Source organism: Bubalus kerabau, chromosome 10 (assembly GCF_029407905.1).
Source record: "Bubalus kerabau isolate K-KA32 ecotype Philippines breed swamp buffalo chromosome 10, PCC_UOA_SB_1v2, whole genome shotgun sequence".
Taxonomy (NCBI): Eukaryota; Metazoa; Chordata; class Mammalia; order Artiodactyla; family Bovidae; genus Bubalus; species Bubalus kerabau.
The window spans coordinates 27,852,650-27,878,925 of NC_073633.1; the positions used below are offsets into that span (position 1 = coordinate 27,852,650).

General features: G+C 42.2%; 1 gene segment (V, D, J or C); it reads right to left on the minus strand.

Moving 5' to 3' along the window:
- Positions 1-9,636: 9,636 nt before the first annotated feature.
- LOC129620446 (T cell receptor alpha variable 18-like) lies at positions 9,637-10,248 on the minus strand. The segment is given in 2 exon segments: positions 9,637-10,070; positions 10,203-10,248. Coding segments are annotated over 2 exon segments (480 nt in total).
- Between the last annotated feature and the right edge of the window lie 16,028 nt (positions 10,249-26,276).

Below are 26,276 nucleotides of genomic sequence, written 5' to 3' on the forward strand. Positions count from 1 at the left end.
GAAGAGAATCCTAAACGTAAGCATTCTTAGGGAAATATTCTATTATTCCTTCCATAACTTTTTGCATGGTACAGGTATCTCTAGCTTCGCAAGAAATCCCAGTTACAATTTCTAGATGGAATAGTCAGAGTTTTCTTCCTTGCATGTGCCTCCAGGATTCCCATGGGTCAGAGAAAGACCCCTCTGTATGGAAAGTGTTTCCTCCTCAACCCAAGTCATTTCTCTGAAGTAGTTATATTCATGTTGACTCTGTCAACATGCCGTGGAGAAAATTTTATCTAAGGCAGGTGTCAAATGATTTGTTGTTAAATGATGTTATTATCCTGATTTATCATGGAAAGACTTATTGCTGCTAAGTCACTTCAGTCGTGTCCGACTCTTTGCGACCCTATGGACTGTAGCCTGCCAGGCTCACCTGTCCATGGGATTCTCCATGCAAGATACTGGAGTGGGTTGCCATTTCCTTGTCCAGGAAAGACTTATTAGTAAAACACAATAAAAGTAAAATATGTGACTTCTTTTTCACTGATAACGGTAGAGTTGATCTTTCAATTGGAAAACTATTTTTGGACCTTGAACATCAGGTAGCACAGAGATAAGGAATACAGATGAGATTAGCACTGACATTGACCAGTTTACTTCATGGAGGCAGCTTCCAGGCACCAGTGCACGGGGGATTTACCAAAACTAGTGCAGCTGTCTCATTGTGGGATTGAGACAGGATAGCAGAACGGAGCTCCTGAAATACTTAAAAATGGTGGACCTCTGTACCTGAGAGGAGGAATGTTGACAAAAAAGAGAGAGAGAGATAAGAGCAAGGCAGGGGTTGTGGGGGGAGAGTGGGGTGGTGGAGTTTGATCATCCTTGGATGACGGCAACCTTACCCCTTTAGCCTCATGAGGGACAGGTGAACTTAATTAGGGACCTTGGTTCTTGAAACACAATCACTATTGTTTCGCTTCTTGTCACATAGTTGTTTTAACTCAACTAAGCATTATTTTTAGAATGTCAAGTTTAGATGCTTAATATGTTAGCCTGGCACTCTTCATTCCAGAGGCATGTGTATGTGGTGTTCATCTGTCTTCTGTTTGTTTGTTTTATTAAGGATTCAGGAATCTCTTTGGAAAGAACTGTTTGCTCAGTGTCTGTCAGCCCATTTGTCTGGTTTCCTGTACAATTATAGGCTAGAGAAGTGAACCCAGAAGAAGATTTAATTCAGTCATTTCATAGCTTGTTTTCTCAAGGGTTGGGCTTGCCTTATGCAAAGTAAGACTGTATTATGGTGAGAAGTCAAAACATTGTTCTTTGCTGACATACACCATTCTAAGGCGTGGCAACGCTGCGGCTGCAGGCAGCTGGGAGGTGGCCTGACACGGGCTCTCAGTCAGTGCTGTCAACCCAGGAACAATGCTGTGACTCTTAGTTGAATTAAGTCCGATTTGTTTATTTTTGTTTTTATTTCCAATACTCTAGGAGGTGGGTCAAAGAGGATCGTGCTGCGATGTATGTCAAAGAGTGTACTGCCTGTGTTTTCCTCTAAGAGTTCTATGAATTCTGGCCTTCATTTAAGTCATTAATCCATTTTGAGTTTATTTTGTATTTGGTGTTGGGAAGGGTTCTAGTGTCCTCCTTTTACCTGTAGATTTCCAATGATCTTCCAATTAAAAATAAATGTTTCTAAATGGCAATGACCAAGTGAGTTGAACACAAGAGCAATCTTCTTCAAATGATACCTGCTAATGGACATAGAATTTATCAACAGTCAAAATGACCTGTTTTTCTAAAATTAGGGTATTTTTTTAATGCATGGCTGTTTGCTGAGTTGTTATGTTTTGTTTTTGTTTTTGTCTGTGCCGGGTCTTAATTTTGGCTTGTGAGATCTAGTTCCCTGAAAAAGGATCAAACTCAGGCTCCCGGCATTGGGAGTGCAGAGTCCTATCCCCCGGACCAAAGTTCCCCCTAAAATTAAGGTCTTGAGTCAAGTGATCATGCTGGCAGGGCTCTCTGGCTCAGCTGATCACCGAGGTTCTCGTAAACTGTTGTGCATGTTCAGGAATCCCTAGGCTCCAGCATTCATTCTGGAAACTTACAGAGTTGTCTACAACATGGAAACCAAAACCAGACATGATTCCTGTCTCAAACTGCTTTCAGTTGACTGAAGAGCAGGTTAAAAAAAAAAAAAAAAAACAACAAAAAAAACATTCCTCTGCCCTGTCTGTAGTCCCACTAGCCTGGACCCAGAGATGTGGAATGAGGGATCAGACCGAAGTAGAGGGCTGACACAGTTACATCCAGGGGAATAAAACCTGCTTGGATACTTTCCTTTCACTGTTCAGATTTAGTTTTGTTTTTTCATCTCCCTCTCCCTTTCTCTGGCCTGTTTATCAAGATGTTGAAGCCCCAGTGCTCAGGTGTCCAACACCCAGTGTGCAGGACTCTAGGTTGTTTGGAGGAAATCTGTGTTTACCCTCAGGTGGGTGTTCAGACATCCCCCCTGTTAAATAAGGATGGGGACTACAACCTCCAGGAATATTAAAACCATTATAACTATTAAATTCTGCATTTTTATAGTTGTGCCTATAAATTTTTAAATGAGAATGATTCAGTGTTTATGCCACATCTCCTAGACTGCCCAGAAATAAAACATATATCTCTTCTCCTTCTGTGTCCTCCGCTGTCCTTACAGAAAGTCTGGTCCCGAATTTGCAGTCAAGAGTTCAGCCTGCAGAGATGCAGAGGGTAAACTCTGTGCAATGGGCCCAATTGTAGCGGAGATGCAGAGCACTGACCCAAGTGGCTCCACATTCCTGCTCATGAGCAGAGGAGTGGGGAGATGTTCCTGCTTTGGGAGGGGTTGATACTTTCTCCTAGTTTCTTGGAGCATGTGAAAAACTCATTCCACTCCAGTGGCAGTCTGCCTTCAAACTGGGTACAGGATGAGAATATCCGCTTTGCCAGTGATCACATCATCTCAGGGAAAATTAATTCATCAATCAATCAAGTTTCAGATATATTGAAAAAGTGTTTATATACTCTTAAAACAATAACAGGAAAAAATCTCTCCTTAACTTACACAGAGATTTTGTATCTCACAAGTTATGCAATAGCAGTATATTTTTTTTAGGTGAAAAATGCCATTTCTTCATTATCTTTTATCTTGACATGTGGAACTTTGCTGAATGTTTATTAACTGTGTGCAAGCTGAAACCAAATCAACTGAAGGCTGCAGTGACTATTGATCATGTCTTAGAGCATTTTCCCATTGATCTGTCAACAAATATGATAAAATACACCTTCAGTTATATAGTCAGGGGAACTAAAGTGGCCCTGCCTGGCCCTGAGAAGGGCACTTTTATTTTGAGCATAAGTCACCTGCTCTTCTCTGTCAGGACCGGGGACTTGTCTGGAGGGGCTGCTGAGAATGGGAACACTGACCACAGGGCTACCAACCCCTGTAGGCAGCATTCCTAACAGCGCCAACATGGCCCTGGCTTTTCACTGAGCTTTGGTCCTTTCTTGAAAAATAAGGAGAAACTTTGTGTTGTTATAAAAAAAATGACATGAATGAAAATCTGACGTAGGTACTGAAACAAACTCTGCCTTTTATATTAATAATGGTCATTATTGTGATCCCTGCTGTATCAAGATGCCATAATATGTACCTGTGCTTAAAATTTTATTTCTATAAAACACACAGGCAGGTGTGTTTATATATAATTTAATTTTATAATGATTTTAAACAGATAGAGATATATAGATGATTTTGATTCTTAAGTCCATGAAGTAGGTTCTATTATTGCCATTTTACATATGAAGAAACTGATGCCAAAAGAGGCTAAGGAACACCTCAAAAGTCATGCTGTGATGCAGATGACAGGGTATGAATTCAGCTAATTTCAATTCATCGTTTTATTAAGGATGATATCAAATGTCCTTTATGCCTACATTCCTGTACTGGACACCACTACAGCCCCCTGGAACATGAGCTCCATAAAAGCAGACATCACATCTGTCTTGCCAACTAATGTTTCCCCAATGCTTACCAGAAAACTAAGAATTAATGAATAAACTCTACTGAAATTTCTCACACTGGGATCCATGCTGTGATGATAAAAATCGCAGGGAAAAAAACAGGTATATTTCCATGAGATGTTAATTCAGATTTGTTTGCTTTGTGGATCAGCTTCTATATTAGGACTAATAATTTAAAATTTTATTTTTGGGCTATTTGTGTCGTGAATGGTAAATCTGCATAGATTTTAAACATAAAATGAGTCTATATCAAAGGCATTATGCAATCAAACATGACTTTTGACCTCTACCCCAGAGGATGTTGTGTTCTTAGATATTTTTATAGACAAGCTAGAAATCCAGTTTTCAATGTGATGTCTGATTTTTTAATAATAACCATAACTACTAGCTTCATATACACAGTCCAAGGCTGCAGCCTCCTTCTCCACCACAGAAATTGCTGACTGGACTTGAGTTACCTTCTGGGTCATGCTGGATCCTGCAGGAAAGAGCCTTTACTTACAACCATGATGGTATAGGGGATGAAGTGGCTTAGGACCTAATGCCCCGATTCCATTGCCCATTATCCCTCCCTTTCAAGATACATCAGGTAACAGTGGTCTGCCCCTCCACACAGCCTTGGCACTGAGAGAGGCACATGAGTCCTGTGTGTGGCCATGCTCACCAAGACAGACAAGGCTCTGCCTGCCCTCGGCGCACTGGCAACCAGCATATGGGCAGCTCCTCCCTACAGTGACACGGCCTCTGCTCCATTTCAGATCCAGATCTGAATTCTGCACCCTGTGTTCAAGAAGTCCAGGCAGAGCTCCTGGGCTGTGTGATGCTTCTGCCCCATGGAGGAAACTGAGTCAGCAGCTGGAGGGCTGTTTGTCTGTGTTGTGTCACACGCTTCCTTCATAGGAGGGAAATGCTAGACTTCTGCACATCAGTTTGTCGAATCAGAACACTATCAGACTAGAAATAAACAGTGGTAAAACTGAATCATGTTCAGTTCATTCTCCTTTGGATCAGAGAATCAAAAGTAACACTGGGGTTTCGACTCTAACAGAAAGGCAGAATTTTTTGATTCAATCTCTGTTCCCGCCTCCTATGGAATCTGGTAAAAGTTACCTGCAAAATATTTTGTTGTCTATGAATGATTTCATATCTTGCCTCTGCGTCACAAAATCTGTCAAGTGTATGACATGTTAGATAGCAGCAGGGGGAGAAATACATGTGTATGTGATCACAATTTACATGTGTGTATGTGTGTAAACAAAAGTAAATTCAGAAAATTTTAGCCAGTGACTAAATATAAGAACTCCTGTTAAAACTCAATACATGTATTTCTAAATCACCCTCAACTCTTCCAACCACACCCATTAATTGTGGTGGAAATTGGGATAGGGAAAACCCTAAAAATACACAAATCCAGAGCCACAGCATTATCAAAAGCAATAGAAATCCTGTTAGAAATGCCAGCACAGTTCAGTCTCCATTGATGTCTATTCCCTGCATCATAGTCTTAAAACTCTTTGCCATCTTAAATATTGGGAGTTGTGTCTCACTGATCTAGACATAGGTCCATGAGAACATGTAAGACCAAGGTCATCAACATTTTATATGTTATTGTTCTTCATAAGGGCTTTCTCTGGTGGCTCAGCTGGTAAAGAATCCGCCTGCAATGTAGAAGACCTGGGTTTGATCCCTGGGTTGAGAAGGTCCCCTGGAGAAGGGAATGACTACCCACTCCAGTATTCTGACCTGGAGAATTCTTGATAAATCAATTTGCTTAACGCTAGAGAGGAAGATGGACCAGCATTCTTTTTACCCTCCCTCTCAGCTTCATCAGGTAGCTTTCACTTGAAAACCCTAGAAATTCGTGAAGCCACTAAAGCAAACACTAGATTTTAGGCTTTTGTATTGAGAGAAAATCGCCTTTGAAAGTTTCTGCTTTGGCACAAATTACTAATGTGATTAGAAAAATCAATGAAACTTCCTCATCATGCCTGTATTTGTTGCTGTTTAGTCACTACCTTGAGCCCGACTCTTTGCAACCCCATGAACTGTAACCCACCAGGCTCCTATGTCCGTGGGATTTCCAAGAAAAGAATACTGGGGTGGGTTGCTATATCCTTCTCCAGGGGATCTGCTCGACCCAGGGTTTGAACTCATCCTGAAGAAGATCTTCTGCATTGGCAGGCAGATTCTTTACCCCTGAGCCCCCGGGGAAGCCCAGACCCATATTTACTAATTGTTGAAAAAAAGGATTTGCTTTAATAAGATATACAGTGTAGCAGAACAGAAAATGCTGTCTTACAGTCCCAAAGAGGAGACATAATTGCCACACGAATGGGTTTTTTTATTTGAAAAATATAGTCCTCATTGCCATGGCAAAGACCTGTAATGTATATCCTCTTTAATATGGCTACTGAGGCTCAGCTATAAGCCCTGAATAAGCAGGTTATTCAATCACAGAGAATCTGAGCAACTTTATGTTCAAAGTCATAAAAGATGATGACTGCAATTTTTTGGCTTCAGTGTTCAGGAATGTATACAGACTCCTGTGATTGCCCATTGAGTAAGGCACAGTTTTCTTTACTGCATTAACTTATTTTTCATCAAATGAAAATTTCAAAAAGTATAAAATTCTAAGAAGGCAATGGTATTTAAGAAAAAAGAAACAGATTTCATGGTGGTTCTATCCATTAGCTTTTATGAATATTAGTCATGCATCAGAATGATTGATGTCCTACCCAAGCTCTGCTCCTCACTGGTTATGTAACCTTGATTAAGTTACTAAACATCTCTACACCTCAATTTTGTCATATGTAAATTGGAAGTTTCCTAGTATCTACCTGAGAGGTGGAGAGGGATTTAAAAGCTTAGCCCATTGCCCATAAACCTGTCAATGTCACATACTGGGGACAAACAGAGCTCAGTGAGTGAATAAAATGATTTGTGAAAGAAACATTATTTTAAGACATGTGTGGTGTCTTAAAGCAATACAACCCTAAAGAAGGAGACTCGATCATGTATACTATATTCTCAACACTTATTCATGTGACTGACATATATGAGTAGGTGCTCAAAAAGTTGTCCCAAATGAATGCAGGGATAGCTTGGAATGATTATATCTCATGTAATAAAGAGCATTTTCTCTTGTACTTACTCATTTTACATCCATAAGGAAATGTTGATACCAAATAAAGCAAAATGAAATGAAACAAATATGAAAACACAAAAAGTCAAACCTCTAACTGAAAGTAGATCCATTTAGAGCAATAGAGCTCCTGCACATGAATGCTCATACCAGCATTATTTATAAGAGCTAAAAAATGGAAATAACCAAATGTTTCCAAAACAATCATTCTTCAAGTGAAGAATGGATAAGGAGAATAGGTGGTATCACAGAGCAGCCTATTAAGTGACCATAAGGAGTAGTGAAGAACTGATATGGAGACACGCCATGGAGAGATTCCACTAGTTGAAAGAAGACGGTACAAGCAGTCATATGTGATCTGATTCTATCTCTAGGAAATGCCCAGAACTGTCAAATCCATAGAGACAGAGAGCAGAGGAGTGGATGCCAGTGTCTGGGGGTAACAGGAAACAGGAGTGACTGCGAATGGGTACAAAGTTTCTTCCTGGGGTGGTGTTCTGGAATCAGATAGTACTGATGACTGCACAGCTCTGTGAATATGCTAAAAACCACTCAATTGTACAGGTAAAAGCGTGAAGGTGATGATATGTGAATTATCTTTATAAAGCTGTTATTTAAAAAGTGATAGAGCTGAAAATACTCGTATTAATTACAGATCAAGTGCTGGGACAGAAAGAGTCCTGGGGGTTCTAACCTGCCAATATCAGGACAAAATAAGATGGTTATAATGCTTTGATCTTAAAGAGGAGGGTAAAATTTATGAAGCAAATTCAGCATGTATTTCAGGATCCCTTAGTGTCCTGGGCCCAAAAACTTGATTCTGCAATTTCATTTTCTTTTTCTTAAGAATAGCCTCTGAAATCACAGAAGGCTCAGGCTCTGCAAAACCTTCATCTGTACCTGTCGGTCCCACAGAATCATCCAAGAGGGATAAAGGACGGTAAGGTTCAGAGACCTCCAGAATGCCAGGATGAGTTTCTCTCGGTGAGTTTCATTCATTGCAAGTTACAGTGAGAGCCACATATTTCTCTGTTTTCTGCTCCTCTGCTGTGGGAACACTGTGAATATGTTAAGAATTTAGAATCCCGGTCAACAAAAGTCCATGTGCCCTCTTTTCGCTAACGGACTGATGTTTGCTTGGTCACTGAATTTGACACATTTAAAAAGGATCAGAGGCCTCAATACAGTGATAAAGATGATATGTCAGGTTACGTGGTTATGTTTATGTCCAGAATGTCTCACAGCACAGATCCTCAAGACCAGAGTCGCGATCATGACCTAGCATTCTGTAAAGAGCTGCCATGATGACAAGAAGAGGGTGGAGCTGTGTCACCAACATAGAAGCAAGACACCTCATGCGCAAAAGGTTCACTGACTAGACTGCTCTGACCCACAGGGCCCTTGACAGCAGGACTATCTTCTCAGGAAACCATCTTCATGGGACTCGCAGCAGCAGCATTTCTTGAGCAACCATAAGAGTTGGAAAATTCAAGGGAAGAGAGTGTAAAGGTCCCAGTCACTAAAGATAGAGTGTCTGCAGGTGAAACTCAGCAAGACACAAAATTCTGGTCTGAATTATAAAAATCAGACAGTAGCTTCAAGGTCATGCATTCATCCATGAACGAGGTGCCCTGGGAGTTTTCATCAACAGGTTGTGACATATTTCAGCATATATCAACTGAACTGTCATTGAACAGAGTTAATGTCTTTTGAACTGTGGTGTTGGAGAAGACTCTTGCGAGTCCCTTGGACTGCAAGGAGATCCAACCAGTCCATTCTGAAGGAGATCAGACCTGGGATTTCTTTGGAAGGAAAGATGCTAACGCTGAAACTCCAGTACTTTGGCCACCTCATGCGAAGAGTTGACTCATTGGAAAAAACTCTGATGCTGGGAGGGATTGGGGGCAGGAGGAGAAGGGGAGGCAGAGGATGAGATGACTGGATGGCATCACTGACTCGATGGACCTGAGTCTGAGTGAACTCCGGGAGTTGGTGATGGACAGGGAGGCCTGGAGTGCTGTGATTGGTGGGGTCGCAAAGAGTCGGACACGACTGAGCAACTGAACTGAACTGAACTGAATGTCACTTCCAGGAATTCTATGCCATCTGGAGAAATGTCACTGGGCTCAAAACAGGCATTTCTGGAGAAGGCCTGTTAGATTCCTCTCTTCACTGTCCCTCCCAGATTCCTCTCTGTAGACCAATCCAAGAATTGCAGCGTTCTTGGCACTGAGCTTCAGAGCTGGAAGTACTTTGATGATGCCTCTGGCATAAAACAGGGGCTTCCCACGTGGCTCAGTGGTAAAGAATCTGCCTGTCAAACAGGAGACACGGGTACCATTCCCGGGTCAGGATAATTCCCAGGAGAAAGAAATGGCAACCCACTCCAGTCATCTTGCCTGGGAAATCCCATGGACAGAGGAGCCCTACAGTCATAGAGTCGGAAAAGAGTCGGACATGACTTAGTACATAAACAGCAACACAGCTAGCATAAAACACCTAAGACAGAAACAGCAACCCCCCTGCAGGGCTGCCCACAGCCAGAGCCCCATCTGCACTCGGGGTTTGTGCTCAGCTCCCCCGCAGCCCTCTCTCACTGTGTCACTCACAGCACAGTAGTACACGGCCGAGTCTGATGCTTGCACTGCCCGTTTCTGCAGGTGGAAGGAGCTGTCACGCTTAACAAGAGTGGCCTGAAAACCTTCACGTACTGGACTCTGGTCTTTCATCCAGCCCTTCAGGAGGAGTTGAGGAGTTTTGTTGAGATGCTGGACGTACCAGAAAACATAGGGATCTGAATACGTGGTCTGGTAAGTGCAGTTCAGGGTCAGGAGAGCCCCCTCTGAGACAGTCACTGGGCCCTCTTTCTGGTTCACTGAGTCACCATTGGTCCCTCCTGGAAGACAATCACTTTGTTATGATAGAAATGTACAGGAGGAGAGTTTTCAGCCAGAGAAGAAAAATAAAACTTACCTATAATCATAGGAAAATGAAAAATTATTAACATTTAGGATAAAATGTTACTTACTGAATATTAAGATGATCAGAAGAACTGAGTGAGTGGCAGAATGCATGTTCGCAAAAGAAAACGATCCTTGTTTCCGGGAATACACAAATCTAATAAATTTAGTCTCCATCTGAATGTTACAGAAGCTGCTCGCTCAGAAACTGAGAGCCCCTTTCTGTACTGCAGCAATACTCTTTCTTGTGGCTACAAAGCAGGCAAGTGAAACCAGCTCCTGAATACAATGGGGAACCGCATCTGCAGGAAGCCCCGCCCTCTGGTGGTGATCGTGAAAATTGCACCACAGTGCGGTCTGACCTATTCCTTCTGATAATAGCTTGTGGGGTACATACGGAGAATGGGACACGACCCTAAGAAGAGAGTCCTAAACATAAGCATGCTTAGGGAAATATTCTATTATTACTTCCATAATTTTTTGCATTGTACCGGTATCTCTCGCTTCGCAAGAATCCCCAGTTACAATTTCCAGATGGAATAGTCAGAGGTTTCTTCCTTGAATGTGTTTCCGATTTCCATGGGTCGGAGAAGGATCCCTCTGTATGGAAAGTGCTTCCTCCTCAACCCAAGTCATTTCTCTGAAGTAGTTATATTCATGTTGACTCTGTCAACATGCCATGGAGAAAATTTTTTGTAAGGCGGGTGTCAAATAATGTGCAGTTAAGTGATAAGGTTATTATCATGGAATGACATATTTGTAAAACATAACAAAAATAAAATATGTGACTTCTTTTTCACTGATAACAGTAGAGTTGATCTTCCAATTGAAAACTATTTTTGGACCTTGAACATCAGGTAGCACAGAGATAAGGAAAACAGATGAGATGAGCACTGACATTGCCCAGCTTACTTCATGGAGGCAATTTCCAGGCACCAGTGCATGAGGGATTTACCAAAAATAGTGCAGCTGTCTCATTGTGGGACTAAGACAGAATAGGAGAACGGAGATCCTGAAATACCTAAAAATTGTGGACCTCTGTACCAGAGAGGAGGAATGTTGAAAAAAGAGAGATAGAGAGAGAGATAAGCGCAAGGCAGGGCTTGGTGAGGAGAGTGGGTCAGGGGGGAGTTGGACCATCCTTGGATGACAGCAACCTTACACCTTTAGCCTCATGAAGGACAGGTGACCTTACTTAGGTGACCTTACTTAACCTGATTCTTGAACGTCTTTTTACCTCTTGTCACATTCTTGCTTTAATTCAACTAAGTATCTTTTTTAGAATGTCAGGTTTAGATGGTTAGTATATTAGCTGGGCACTCTTCATTCCTGAGGCGTGTGTGGCATCGATCTGTCTTCTGTTTGTTTGTTTGTCTTATTAGGGATTCAGGGATCTCAATGGAAAGAACTGTTGGCTCAGTGTCTGTCAGCCTGTTTGCGTAGTTTCTTGTGCAATTATTTGTGCTAGTGAAGCGAACCCAGCAGAAGATTTAATGGGGTCATTTCATAGCTTGTTCTTTTCTCCAGGATAGGGTTTATTTTATGCAAAGTCTGACTATATTATGGTGAGAATTGCTGCCATTGTTCTTTGCTGACATAAACCATTTTAAGGCATGGGAATGTGTGGCTGCAGACAGCTGTGAGGTTGCCTTACACGGGCTCTCAGGGCAGCATTGTCAATCCAGTAACAATGGCTGTGACTAAGTCAGTTGAAAAGAACAATCTTCTTCAAATGTGACTTTTTCACCTACTGAGATTTTCTCACCAGTTAAAATGAACTTTGTTGCTTCTTACCAAAACTGGGATCATTTAAATGCACATCTTTTTGCTGAGCTGTTCTTTTTGCTTGTTTTGTTTTTTGTCTGCACCAGGTCTTAGTTTAGGCTTGTGGGATCTAGTTCCCTGACCAGGGATTGAACCTGGGCCCCTTCAATGTGAGTGCAGAGCCCCAGTCACTGAACTAATGCTCCCCCTAAAATTAGAATCTTGAGTTGAAGTTATCATGCTGGCAGGACTCTCTGGCTCAGTAGATCACCTATGTTCTCTTAAACTCTTGTGCATTTTCAGGAATCCCTATTCTCCAGAATTCATTCTGGAAATTTACAGGGTTGTTTACAATGTGGAAACAAAAATCAGACACGATTCCTACCTTAAATTGCTTTCAGTTGATTGAGGAGCAGGTGAGTAAAAAACAAAACAAAACAAAACGAAACAAATATATATATATATCCTATGCCCTGTCTGTACTCCCACTAGCCTAGACCGAAATATGTGAAATGAGGGATCAGACTGGAAGTAGAGAGCTGATGCAGTTACCACCCGGGGAATAAAACCTGCTGCTGCTGCTACTGCTAAGTCCCTTCGGTCGTGTCCAACTCTGTGCGACCCCATAGACGGCAGCCCACCAGGCTCCCCCGTCCCTGGGATTCTCCAGGCAAGAACACTGGAGTGGGTTGCCATTTCCTTCTCCAATGCATGAAAGTGAAAACTGAAAGTGAAGTCGCTCAGTCGTGTCCGACTCTGTGTGACCCCATGGACTGCAGCCTACCAGGCTCCTCTGTCCATGGGATTTTCCAGGCAAGAGTACTGGAGTGGGGTGCCATTGCCTTCTCCATAAAACCTGCTAGAATACTTTATTTCCCCACCGTTAAGATTTATTTTTGTTCCTTCATCTCCCTCTCCATTTCTGTGGCCTGTTTATTAAGATGTGAACCTCCAGTGCTCAGGTGGCCGGTACCCAGTGTGCAGGACTCTAGGATGTCAGGGAGGAAGGCAGTGCTTACCTTCAGGTGGGTGTCCAGATTCACCCTAAGTGATGATGGTGAGTACATCTGACAAGACCATAAAACTACTATAACTATTAAACTCTGCATTTAAGTAGTTGTGCCAATAAATTGGGCTTCCCAGGTACTAAGTGATAAAGAATCTGCCTGCCAATTGAGGAGATGAGGGTTCAATCCCTGGGTCAGAAAGATCTCCTGGAGAAGGGAATAGCAACCCACTCTAGTATTCTTGCCTGGAAAACTCCATGGACAGAGGAGCCTGGTGGGCTACAGTCCACGGGGTCGCAAAGAGTCAGACACCACTGAGCAACTCATGCACGCCTACAAATTGTGAAATGACAATGATTCCATATCCTGGCCACATCTCACAGACTGCCCAGCAGTAAAACAGACATCTCTTCCCACCTGCTGTGCCCACCACTGTCCTTCCAGAAAGTCTGCTCCTCGAAGCTGCAGACAGGAATTCAGCCTGCAGAGATGCAGAGGGGACTCTCTGTGCAATGGCATGATTGTATCAGGGACGCAGAGCAGTGACCCAAGTGGCTCCACATCCTGCTTATGAGCAGAGGAGTGGGCAGATGTTCCTGCTTTGGGAGGGGGTGATACTTTCTCTTAGTTTCTTGAGCAGGTGAAAAAGCTCACTCTGCTGCCAAGATAGCTTATTGTAAGAGTATTTTTCCCTGTGTCTGAAATGTGACTGATTGATGAATTAATTTTCCCTGTTTTTGTTGCTATTCAGTCCCTAGGTCATGTCTGACTCTTTACGACCCCATGAACTGCTGCACGCCAGGAGCTTTATTCTCTCTTTCCTTGACTTTTCCATCCCTTCTGGTTGCTCCAGAAATGCTCTGCCTAAGTAAGCTCCAAGAGGAGAGCTTCCTGACAAGATATTCCTTCTGAAGGGTCCTGTGGATCAGAGCAGCTCACTTTGTAAATATTGCAGGAGTTGTGTGTCCTTCCCTGTCCTTTACTATCTCCCAGAGTTTGCTAAACTCATGTCCATTGAGTCAGTGATGCCATCAAACCATCATCCTCTGTCACCTCCTTATCCTCTTGCTCTAATCTTTTCCAGCATCAGGGTCTTCTCCAGTGAATCGATTCTTCACATCAGGTGGCCAAAATATTGGAACTTCAACCTCAGCATCAGTCCTTCCAATGAATATTCAGGATTGATATCCTTTAGGATTGACTGGTTTGATCTCCTTGCAGTAAGGGACTCTCAAGAGTCTTCTCCAACACCACAGCCAGAAAGCATCAATTCTTCAGCACTCAGCTTTCTTCACAGTCCAACTCTCACATCCATACATGATTACTGGGAAAACCATAGCTCTGATTATATGGACCTTTGTGGGTAACGTAATGTCTCTGCTTTTTAATATGCTGTCTAGATTGGTCATTGCTTTTCTTCCAAGAAGCAAGCATCTTTTAATTTCATGGCTGCAGTCACCATTTGCAGTGATTTTGAAGCCCAGTAAAATTAAATGTCACTATTTCCACATTTTCCCCATCTATTTGCCATAAAGTGATGGGACCAGATGCCATAATCTTAGATTTTTTAATGTTGAGCTTTAATCCAGCTTTTTCACTCTCCTCTTTCACCTGCATCAACAGGTTCTTTAGCTTCTTTTCACTTTCTGCCATCAGAGTGATATCATCCACATATCTGAGGTTGTTGATATTTCTCCTGGCAATCTTGATTCCAGCTTATGAGTCATCCAGCCCTGCATTTCACATGATGTACTCCACGTATAAGTTAAATAAGCAGGGAAACAATATATAGCCTTGACGTACCCCTTTCCCAATTTTGAACCAGTCATTTTTCCATGTCCAGTACTAACTGTTGCTTCTTGTCCTGCATACAGGTTTCTTGGGTATCCCCATCTCTTTAAGAATTTTCCACAGTTGGTTGTGATCCACACAGTGAAAGGCTTTAGCGTAGTCAATGAAGCAGAAATAGATGATTTTTTAAATCCCCTTGCTTTGTCTGTTTAAAGCAGATATTGGATCTGCTGTGGTTCCTTGGCCTTTTCTAAACCCAGCTGCTACATCTGAAATTCTTGGTTCACGTACTGCTGAAGCACAGCTTGAAGGATTTTGAGCATAATCTTGCTAACATGTGAAATGAGTGCAATTGTATGGTAATTTGAACATTCTTTGGCATTCATTCCCTGAGATGAGGTTATTAGCAAAGAGAATATCCTGTACCCAGTTTGAATAGAAACAATACACACAACACCTGTGATATTTACAGAGTGGGCTTCTCTGATCCACAGGGCCCTTGACAGAAGGAATATCTTTTCAGGATGTCTCCTCCTGGAACTTACTTAGGCAGCAGCATTTCTGCAGCAACCAGAAGGGATGGAAATGTCAAGGAAAGAGAGAATAATGCTCCATTCCCTGAAGATGGAGTGTCTGCAGGTGAAACTCAGCAGGATACACAATCATGGCCTGAATTTTAAAAACAAGAGACTAGCTTCCAGGTCACACAGTCATCCATCAACAATGTGCCCTGAAATTTTCTTTAACATATTGTGAAATATTTCAGCATATATATTCTGAATTGTCATTGAAGAGTTAATGCCACTTTAAGGGATTCTACGCCATCTGGGAGGATGTCGATGGGTTGAAAACAAGCATTTTTGGAGAAAAGCTCTTAGGTTCCTCTTTACACTGTCCTGCCCCAGATTCCTCTGTAGGACAATCCAAGAATTCCAAGGTCCTTGGCTCTGAGTATCAGAGCTGGAAGTGCTTTGACACTACCTCTGGAGAGAGAAACAACACCCCTTCCAGGGCTGCCCACAGCCAGAGCCCCATCTGCACTCTGGGTTTGTGCTCAGCTCCCCCGCAGCCCTCTCTCACTGTGTCACTCAGAGCACAGTAGTACACAGCCGAGTCTGATGCTTGCACTGCCCGTTTCTGCAGGTGGAAGGAGCTGTCACGCTTAACAAGAGTGGCCTGAAAACCTTCATGCTCTACCTTCTTGTCTGCTGTTAAGCTCATCAGGAGGAGATGAGGAGCTTTGTTGAGATGCTGGACGTACCAGAAAAGATAGGAATTTGAATATGTGGCCTGGTAAGTGCAGTTCAGGGTCAGGAGAGCCCCCTCTGAGACAGTCACTGGGCCCTCTGTCTGGTTCACTGAGTCACCATTGGTCCTTCCTGGAACAGAATCACTTTGTTATTGTAGAAATGTACAGGAGAGGAGTTTTCAGTCAGAGAAGAAAAATAAAACTTACCCACAATTATAAGAAAGTGAAAAATCCTTAACATTTAGAATAAAATGTTACTTACTGAATATTAAGATGATCAGAAGAACTGAGTGAGTGGCAGAATGCATGTTTGCAAAAGAGCACGAACCTTGTTCCCGGGAATACACCAGTCTAACAAATCTAGTCTTCATCTGGATTTTACAGAAGCTCGTCACTCAGAAACTGAGAGCCCCTTACTGTACTGCAGCAATATTCTCTCTTGTGGCTACAAAGCAGGCAAGTGAAACCAGCTCCTGAATACAATGAGCAACCGCATCTGAAGGAAGTCCCGCCCTCTGGTGGTGATATTGAAAATTGCACCACAGTGCGGTCTGACCTATTTCTCCGGATAATAGCTCGTGGGGAATACACGGGAGAAGGGGACAGGACCCTAAGAAGAGAGTCCTAAACATAAGCGTGCCTAGGGAAATATTCTATTATTACTTCCATACTTTTTTTGCATGGTACAGGTATCTCTAGCTTCGCAAGAGACCCGAGTTACAATTTCTAGATGGACTAGTCAGAGATTTCTTCCTTGCATATGCCTCCAAGATTCCCATGGGTCAGAGAAGGATCCCCCTGAGTGTAAAGTGCTTCCTCCTCAACCCAAGTCACTTCTCTGAAGTAGTTATATTCATGTTGACTCTGTCAACATGCCGTGGAGAAATTTTTATCTAAGGCAGATGTCAAATAATGTGTAGTTAAGTGATAAGGTTATTATCCTGATTTATCATGGAATGACAGCTTTGTAAAACACAATAGAGGTAAAATACGTGACTTCTTTTTCACTGATAATGGTAGAGTTGATCTTCCAATTGGAAAACTATTTTTGGACCTTGAATATCAGGTAGCACAGAAATAAGGAAAACAGATGAGATGAGCACTGACATTGCCCAGCTTACTTCACGGAGGCAGCTTCTAGGCACCAGTGCATGAGGGATTTACCAAAAATAGTGCAGCTGTCTCATTGTGGGATTGAGACAGAATAGGAAAACAGAGATCCTGAAATACCTAAAAATTGTGCACCTCTGTACCAGAGAGAGCGGAGAAGGCAATGGCACCCCATTCCAGTACTTTTGCCTATAAAATCCCATGGACAGAGGAGCCTGGAAGGCTGCAGTCCATGGGGTCGCTAGAGTTGGACAAGACTGAGTGACTTCACTTTGACTTTTCACTTTCATGCACTGGAGAAGGAAATGGCAACCCACTCCAGTGTTCTTGCCTGGAGAATCCCAGGGACAGGGAAGCCTGGTGGGCTGCCGTCTATGGGGTTGCACAGAGTCGGACACGACTGAAGAGACTTAGCAGCAGCAGCAGCAGTACCAGAGAGGAGGAATGTTGAAAAAAGAGAGACAGAGAGAGATAAGATAAGCGTAAGGCAGGGGTTGAGGGGGAGAGTGGGTTGGAGTTGGACCATCCTTGGATGACAGCAACCTTACCCCTTTAGCCTCATGAGGGACAGGTGAGCTTAATTAGGGACCTTGGTTCTTGAAACACAATCACTATCGTTTCACTTCTTGTCACATAGTGGTTTTAACTCAACCAAGGCTGTATATTGTCACCCTGTTTATTTAACTTATATGCAGAGTACATCATGAGAAACGCTGGACTGGAAGAAACACAAGCTGGAATCAAGATTGCCAGGAGAAATATCAGTAACCTCAGATAAGCAGATGACACCACCCTTATGGCAGAAAGTGAAGAGGAACTAAAAAGCCTCTTGATGAAAGTGAAAGTGGAGAGTGAAAAAGTTGGCTTAAAGCTCAACATTCAGAAAACTGAGATCATGGCATCCGGTCCCATCACTTCATGGGAAATAGATGGGGAAACAGTGGAAACAGTGTCAGACTTTATTTTTTTGGGCTCCAAAATCACTGCAGATGGTGACTGCAGCCATGAAATTAAAAGACACTTACTCCTTGGAAGGAAAGTTATGACCAACTCAGATAGCATATTCAAAAACAGAGACATTACTTTGCCAACAAAGGTCCATCTAGTCAAGGCTATGGTTTTTCCTTTAGTCATGCATGCATGTGAGGTTGGACTGTGAAGAAGGCTGAGTGCTGAAGAATTGATGCCCTTGAACTGTGGTGTTGGAGAAGACCCTTGAGAGTCCCTTGGACTGCAAGGAGATCCAACCAGTCCATTCTGAAGGAGATAAGCTCTGGGATTTCTTTGGAGGGAATGATGCTGAAGCTGAAACTCCAGTACTTTGGCCACCTCACGCGAAGAATCGACTCATTGGAAAACACTCTGATGCTGGGAGGGATTGGGGGCAAGAGGAGAAGGGGACGACAGAGGATGAGATGGTTGGATGGCATCACTGACTCAATGGACGTGAGTCTCAGTGAACTCTGGGAGTTGGTGATGGACAGGGAGGCCTGGCGTGCTGGGATTCATGGGGTTGCAAAGAGTCGGACACGACTGAGCGACTGAACTGAACTGAAGCATTTTTTTTAGAATGTCAAGTTTAGATGCTTAATATGTTAGCTGGGCACTCTTCATTCCAGAGGCATATGTTCGTGGTGTTCCTCTGTCTTTTGTTTGTTTGTTTTATTAAGGATTCAGGAATCTCTGTGGAAAGAACTATTTGCTCAGTGTCTGTCAGCCCATTTGTATGGTTACCTGTGCAATTATATGTGCCAGTAAAGTGAACCCAGAAGAAGATTTAAGCGGTCATTTCATAGCTTGTTTTCTCTAGGGTTGGGTTTGCCTTATGCAAAGTAAGACTGTATTATGGTAAGAAGTCAAAACATTGCTCTTTGCTGACATAACACCATCTAAGGCATGGCGATGCTGCAGCTGCAGGCAGCTGGGAGGACTCTTAGGGCAGTGCTGTCAACCCAGGAACAATGCTGTGACTCTTAGTTGAATTAAGTCCGATTTATTTTTGTTTTTATTTCCAATACTCTAGAAGGTGGGTCAAAGAGGATTGTGCTGTGATGTATGTCAAAGCGTGTACTGCCTATGTTTTCCTCTAAGAGTTTTATGGATTCTGGCCTTCATTTAAGTCGTTAATCCATTTTGAGTTTATTTTGTATTCGGTGTTGGGAAGGGTTCTAGTATCATCCTTTTACCTGTAGCTTTCCAATTGTCTTCCAATTAAAAATAAATGTTTCTAAATGGCAATGACCAAGTGAGTTGAACACAAGAGCAATCTTCTTCAAATGATACCTGCTAATGGACATAGAATTTATCAACAGTCAAAATGACCTGTTTTTCTAAAATTAGGGTATTTTTTTTAATGCACAGCTGTTTGCTGAGCTGTTCTGTTTTGTTTTTGTTTGTGGCTGTGCTGGGTCTTAATTTTGGCTTGTGAGATCTAGTTCCCTGATCAAGGATCAAACTCAGGCCCCCATCATTAGGAGCACAGAGTCCTATCCCCTGGACGAAAGTTCCCCCTAAAATTAGGGTCTTTAGTCAAGTTATCATGTTGGCATGACTCTCTGGCTCAGCAGATCACCAAGGTTCTCTTAAACTTTTGTGCATGTTCAGGAATCCCTAGGCTCCAGCATTCATTCTGGAAACTTACAGAGTTGTCTACAACGTGGAAACCAAAACCAGACATGATTCCTGTCTCAAACTGCTTTCAGTTGACTGAGGAGCAGGTAAGAAAAAAAAAAATCCTCTGCCCTGTCTGTAGTCCCCCTAGCCTGGACCCAGATGTGGAATAAGGGATCAGACCGGAAGTAGAGCGCTGACACAGTTACCACCAGGGGAATAAAACCTGCTTGGATACTTTCCTTTCACTGTTCAGATTTAGTTTTGCTTTTTCATCTCCCTCTCCCTTTCTCTGGCCTGTTTATCAAGATGTTGAACCCCCAGTGCTCAGGTGGCCAACACCCAGGGTGCAGGACTCTAGGATGTTAGGGAGGAGGTCTGCACTGACCTTCAGGTAGGTGTCCTGACATCCACCCTGTTAAATGAGGATGGGGACTACATCCTCCAGGACCATTAAAACTATTCTACTATTAAACTCTGTATTTTGATTGCTATGTGTATAAATTATGAGATGACAAATAATCAGTGTCTAGGCCACATCTCCCTGACTGCCTGGCAGTAAAACATATCTCTTTTCACACCTTCTGTGTCCCCCACTGTCCTTCCAGAAAGTCTGGTCCCCAAAGGCGAGGACAGGAGTTAAACCTTCAGAGATGCAGAGGGGATGCTCTGTGCAATAGGCATGATTATTGCAGAGATGCAGAGCCCAAGTGGCTCCACATTCCTGCTCATGAGCAGAGGAGTGGGGAGATGTTCCTGCCTTGGGAGTGGGTGATACTTTCTCCTAATTTCTTGGAGCAGGTGAAAAGCTCACTCCACTCCAAAGATAGCTTATTGTAAGAGTACATAAACACTTTTTCCATATATCAGAAATATGACCGACTGATGAATAAATTTCCCCTGAGGTGATGTTATTATTGGCAAAGAGAATATCCTGTACCCTGTTTGAATACAAACAATACACATCATGCCTGCAATATTTACCAGCTGGACTGCTCTGACCCACAGGGCCATTGACAGAAGGATTATCTTGTCAGAAAACTCTCCTCCTGGAACTTACCTAGGTAGCAGCATTGCTGTAGCAGCCATAGGGATGGAAAAGTCAAGGCAAGAGAGAATAAAGCTCCTAGTCACTGAAGATGGAGTGTCTGCAGGTGTATCTCAGCAAGACATACAATCCTAGTCTGAATTGTTAAAACCAGAGACTACCTTCCAGATCACACAGTCATCCATTAGCAATGTTCCTGGGAGTTTTCATTAACAGGTTGTGAAATATTTCAGCATATATCAACTGAATTGTCACTGAAGAGTTAATGACACTTCAAGGGATTCTGTGCCTTTATGGGGAATGTGAATGGGCTGAAAACAGGCATTTGTGGAGAAAAGTGCTTAGGTTCCTCTTTACGCTGTCCCGCCCCAGATTCCTCTCTGTAGGGCAATCCAAGAATTCCAAGGTTCTTAGCTCTGAGCTCCAGAGCTGAAAGTACTTTGACAATGCCTTTAGCACAGAACTCTGGAGAGCTGCCCACAGCCTGACCCCATCTGTGCTCTTGGGTTTGTGTTCAGCTCCCCCTGCGGCCTCTCTCACTGTGTCACTCACAGCACAGTAGTACACAGCTGAGTCTGATGTTTGCATGGAGGATTTCTGCAGGTGGAAGGAGCTGTCACTCGAGATATGAGTGGCTTCAAAACCTCTGCTGGTCACCTTCTGGTTTAATGAGCTTTTCAGGAGCAGCTCAAGCTCTTTGTTTTGGTACTGGACATACCAGAAAAGAAAACCTGAATAGCTGGACTGGTAAGTACACTTCAGAGTCAGAGATGTCTTCTCGGGAAGGGTAACAACACCTTCTGTCTGGGTCACCAAGTCTCCACTGGTGCCTCCTTAAAGAAAAAAACCGCACACATAAGACTTTGTTAAGTTGGCTAAGAAAGAGGGACCATCTCCCGCTTGATAGAGGTTACGTGACATCCTAAAACCAAGGAATAGAACATCTTAGAAATTTTAAATCAATGTTACTCACGCATTATCAACAAGATCACAAGTCCTAAGCACAAAGCAGACAGCATAGCTGGCTCAGAAGCAGTGGAAGGCTGAGTTTGGGGATACACGAAAGTTGAAAAAACTATTCCTCTAGTTTCTTGATATTTTGTTGAAATCTTCAAGAAAATCTTGGTTCATGTGCTATGCAAGACAAACTCCCCTACAAGATCATGCTGTAGGCTGAGCAAGAGAGAAAGGTTCTCAGAAATGAAAGATGAATTTATTATCAAACCACCAACGAAAGGGAGCAGCGCCCTCTGTCGTTCTCCCTCTGTTCCTGCAGTCTGCTGTACATCTTTTGGTATTTACCCTGAAAAGGAGCTCAAGTTGTAGGCATAGAAGGGAAATAGGTATCTGGGGTGAGCGTAGGGCTCAAGGAAGGAAGCACCAAATAATTTCTGCAGACTTTGCAATGGTGTCTGAGGCTGAGATAGATGGTAATCCCTCTGTCTTTAAGATGCAGAGAAATACAGTTCCCTTAAGGCTTTCCAGGCCCAGCATCTATTGTCTGATCGCATTGAACAGTAAGCTCATTTAGGCAACTTAAGTTATAGTGTGAGTGTGAAAAAAGACTGAACTGAGATCTCTTCTTGTCATTTCCCTCAGTGGTCCCCTAGAACCAGGGGATGAGCTGTCTCTGCTTAGAATGTTCTTCCTTTCTGCCTAGAATCTTTGCCTAGGCAACTTTTTATTCCTTCTTTAAGAACCAATTACTCCTTATGAAAGTGCTGATCCAGTCCTTCAGGCTGAGTTAGGACCCACCTCTCTTCCCACCGTGCCTTGTACGCACATCTATCACTGTCATTTCTACACCATATTGGAATCATTTGTGTGTTGTTTTTCAAACTAGGTTTGATGCACCTGAGATCAGGAACTTCATCTTATTAATCTCAGTGGCCAACTTCTCAAAATACACAGAACACTAGTTCAGAGCAAATGATTTAAAAATATTTGAAAAATGAATAAGTGAATGAGGAGACATGTCCAGGTGTGCAGTGATCTGTTTATGAAGTATGGTCTCTATGAGAAATAGTTCTCAGGCCCGTGGTATGATGAGCTGCTTCCAGCGGCATGTCTAGGGTCTGAACACAGGAGCATTAGGTATTTCTCAAAACTAAGGCACAGTTCTTCATATAAGAGACCACTCTCATACCGACTATTTAAAAAATATTATAGTACCTTTATACATACAAAACTCAGGTTAAGTATAAACATCTTCGGGTCACAGTTAATCACCAAAGTGAAAGTCGTTTAGTCGTGTCCGACTCTTTGCGACCCCGTGAACTATATGGGGTTCTCCAGGCCAGGATACTGGAGTGGGTAGCCTTTCCCTTCTCCAGGGATTTTCCCAACTCAGGAGTCAAACCCATATCTCCCGCATTACAGACGGATTCTTTATCACTTGAGCCACAAGCAAAGCTCTAGAATATGGAGTGGTAACCTATCCCTTCTCCAGTGGATCTTCCCGATCTAGAAATTGAACCAGGGTCTCCAGCATTGCAGGTGGATTCTTTACCAACTGAGCTATCAGGGAAGTCTATGCATATAAAATACAAAATTAATAAAATTCATATTAAAACATTAATGTGAGAAGTGATATTTTACTGAAACTAAAGAGGTGGTGAAATCTCATTAGAAGAAAGCTATTTATTGTGTCATTCAATAATTCACCTGATTAAGATGATCTGGAGCTTAATGCACTATTGTCTGCTGCTGCTGCTAAATCTCTTCAGTCATGTCTGACTCTGTGTGACCCCATAGACAGCAGCCTACCAGGCTCCTCCATCCATGGGATTATCCAGGCAAGAGTACTGGAGTGGGTTGCCATTGCCTTCTCTGCATTATTGTCTGAATTACTGTGATTTCAAGTATTTTTACTTCTATTCAAAAAAATATATTTAAGTCATCATTATATAACTCTATTATTGAACAAAGCATCAAAAAATCAGCACTGAAAAAAAATAGTGCATTTACTGCTACTCTTTTTCTACTGAATTGCATGTTGATACATTCAAACTTTTTAAATGTTTAAAAATATTCTTAAAATTTTTATCCATTTAAAGACCTATGATGCTTTTATTTGTAAAGTGTCATTATTCCATTTGTCTTTAATTAGAAGACGGGGAGTATTCTAAATTCTCCCAACAGATGATTAGAAATATTAGAAATATGATAGAAAATATTTAATTTGTTGTCATCAAACAAAAAAATCCAAATCGAAAAATTCTAATGTAATTCCTACACCCTGTAGGTTGGCAGAGTTTTTTGTCTATAAAGGGTCAAATAGTAAATAGTTTAGGTTTTGAAGTCATACGGTCTCTGCTACAACTATGCTGGTATAGCACAAAGCATCCATGGCCAATGCATAAATAAATGAGCATGGCTGTCTTCCAATAAAACTTTATTTATAAACATAAGTATCAAGCCACTTTGCCTTGTGGCTATCCTTTGCCAATCCTCACTGTACTCCAATAATTTATCCATAAGCCTCTAAAATTACTTTTTTCACTAAATATTAGCATAGCTTTTTTGAGGAGGCTTAAAATAAAGAACACATTAATGGATAGAAAAGAAGAAGGAAATTGAATGATGCTAATGCCAAAGATATGTCCTGGGTGGCTCAGTGGTAAAGAATCCACCTGCCAATGTAGGAGATGTGGATCCGATCCCTGGGTCAGGAAGATCCCCTGGAGGAGGAAATGGCAACCCACTCAAGGATTCTCACCTGGAATCCAATGGAGAGAGGAGTCTTGCAGGCTACAGTCCATGAGGTCACAAAGAGTTGGACACGACTTAGCAACTAAACAACAACAGCAAATGCCTAAGACACATTGATGCTGAGTTTTCAAGAATGAAAATCACAGATATGGACACTATCATCAAGGAGATCACAGAGTAGGATTGAAAATAGACCTTAAACAAATAATGAAAGAAATAAAAATAAATTACAAATCTGAAAATGCAGAGGTCTATAATTCTAAAAATACCCACTAAGCTTTCCTTAGCTACTGACTCTTGGACAAGTATACAAGAATGAGTCGGCATTTATTATTATTATTATTTTAATTTAATTTTATTTAACTTTACAATATTGTATTGGTTTTGCCATATATCAAAATGAATCCGCCACAGGTATACATGTGTTCCCCATCCTGAACCCTCCTCCCTCCTCCCTGCCCATACCATCCCTCTGGGTCGTCCCAGTGCACCAGTCCCAAGCACCAGTATCGTGCATCAAACCTGGACTGGCGACTCGTTTCATATATGATATTATACATATTTCAATGCCATTCTCCCAAATCATCGCACCCTCTCCCTCTCCCACAGAGTCCAAAAGACTGTTCTATACATCAGTGTCTCTTTTGCTGTCTCGTATACAGCGTTATTGTTACCATCTTTCTAAATTCCATATATATGAGTTAGTATACTGTATTGGTGTTTTTCTTTCTGGCTTACTTCACTCTGTATAATAGGCTCCAGTTTCATCCACCTCATTAGAACTGACTCTTTTGAAGCAAGGAAAAGAATTTTAGGAAAAGAAAAAAATAAGAAAATCACCTAAAATATCTACGAATGGGTTAAATAAGAGGAAAATAGTGCCCTTGACCAACTTAGTATTGTTGAAGAGAGAGGGAGAGACAGAAATGGAGAGATTAGGGACGCATAATGAAATGAAGTTGGAGAGGTAGCTTTTCTTTGTCCTAAGAGCAAATGGGGATCCAGGTGACTGACATGCTAACATCTGCACTCTGGCAAAATCACTCTCACTATGGAAAAGGGACTACATGGAAGAGTGATGGGGTGTGTCAAGTGTTGAGCAAGAGACTGAGATGGATTTTTAATGAGGATTGTGGAGGTGAATTGGGTTGTGGGGATTGTGACATCTGCTAGAGGACTTTTAGGAAGCAAAGTCAACAGAACTGGGAAGTAGACTGAATACAGTATCTCAAAAATGAATATAACTAAACAAACAAACAAAAAACCTACATGAGTCTTGCTGCTGCTGCTAAGTCACCTCAGTTGTGTCCGACTCTGTGCAACCCCATAGACAGCAGCCCACCAGGCTCCCCCATCCCTGGGATTCTCAAGGCAAGAACACTGGATTGGGTTGCCATTTCCTTCTCCAATGCGTGAAAGTGAAGAGTGAAAGTGAAGTTGCTCAATCGTGTCCGACTCTTAGCAACTCCATGGACTGCAGCCTACCAGGCTCCTGCGTCCATGGGATTTTCCAGGCAAGAGTACTGGAGTGGGGTGCCATTGCCTTCTCCAATACAGCCTAAATTGAGAGTACAGCAGAAACTGCTATTTGCCTATAGAATGCTCATTTTCTACTACTTCTAATAGAACTACGATTTTTAAAATTTTTATTTTATATTGGAGTGTAGTTGATTGACAGTGTTATGTTAGTTTCAAGTGTACAGCAAAGTGATTCAGTTATACATAAACATGTACCTATTCTTTTTCAAATCTTTTCCCACTTAGATTACTACAGAATACTGAGCAGTTTTCCCTGTCCACTACAGTGGGTCTTTGTTGAATATATACTTTATTTTTTTATTTTTAATTGGAG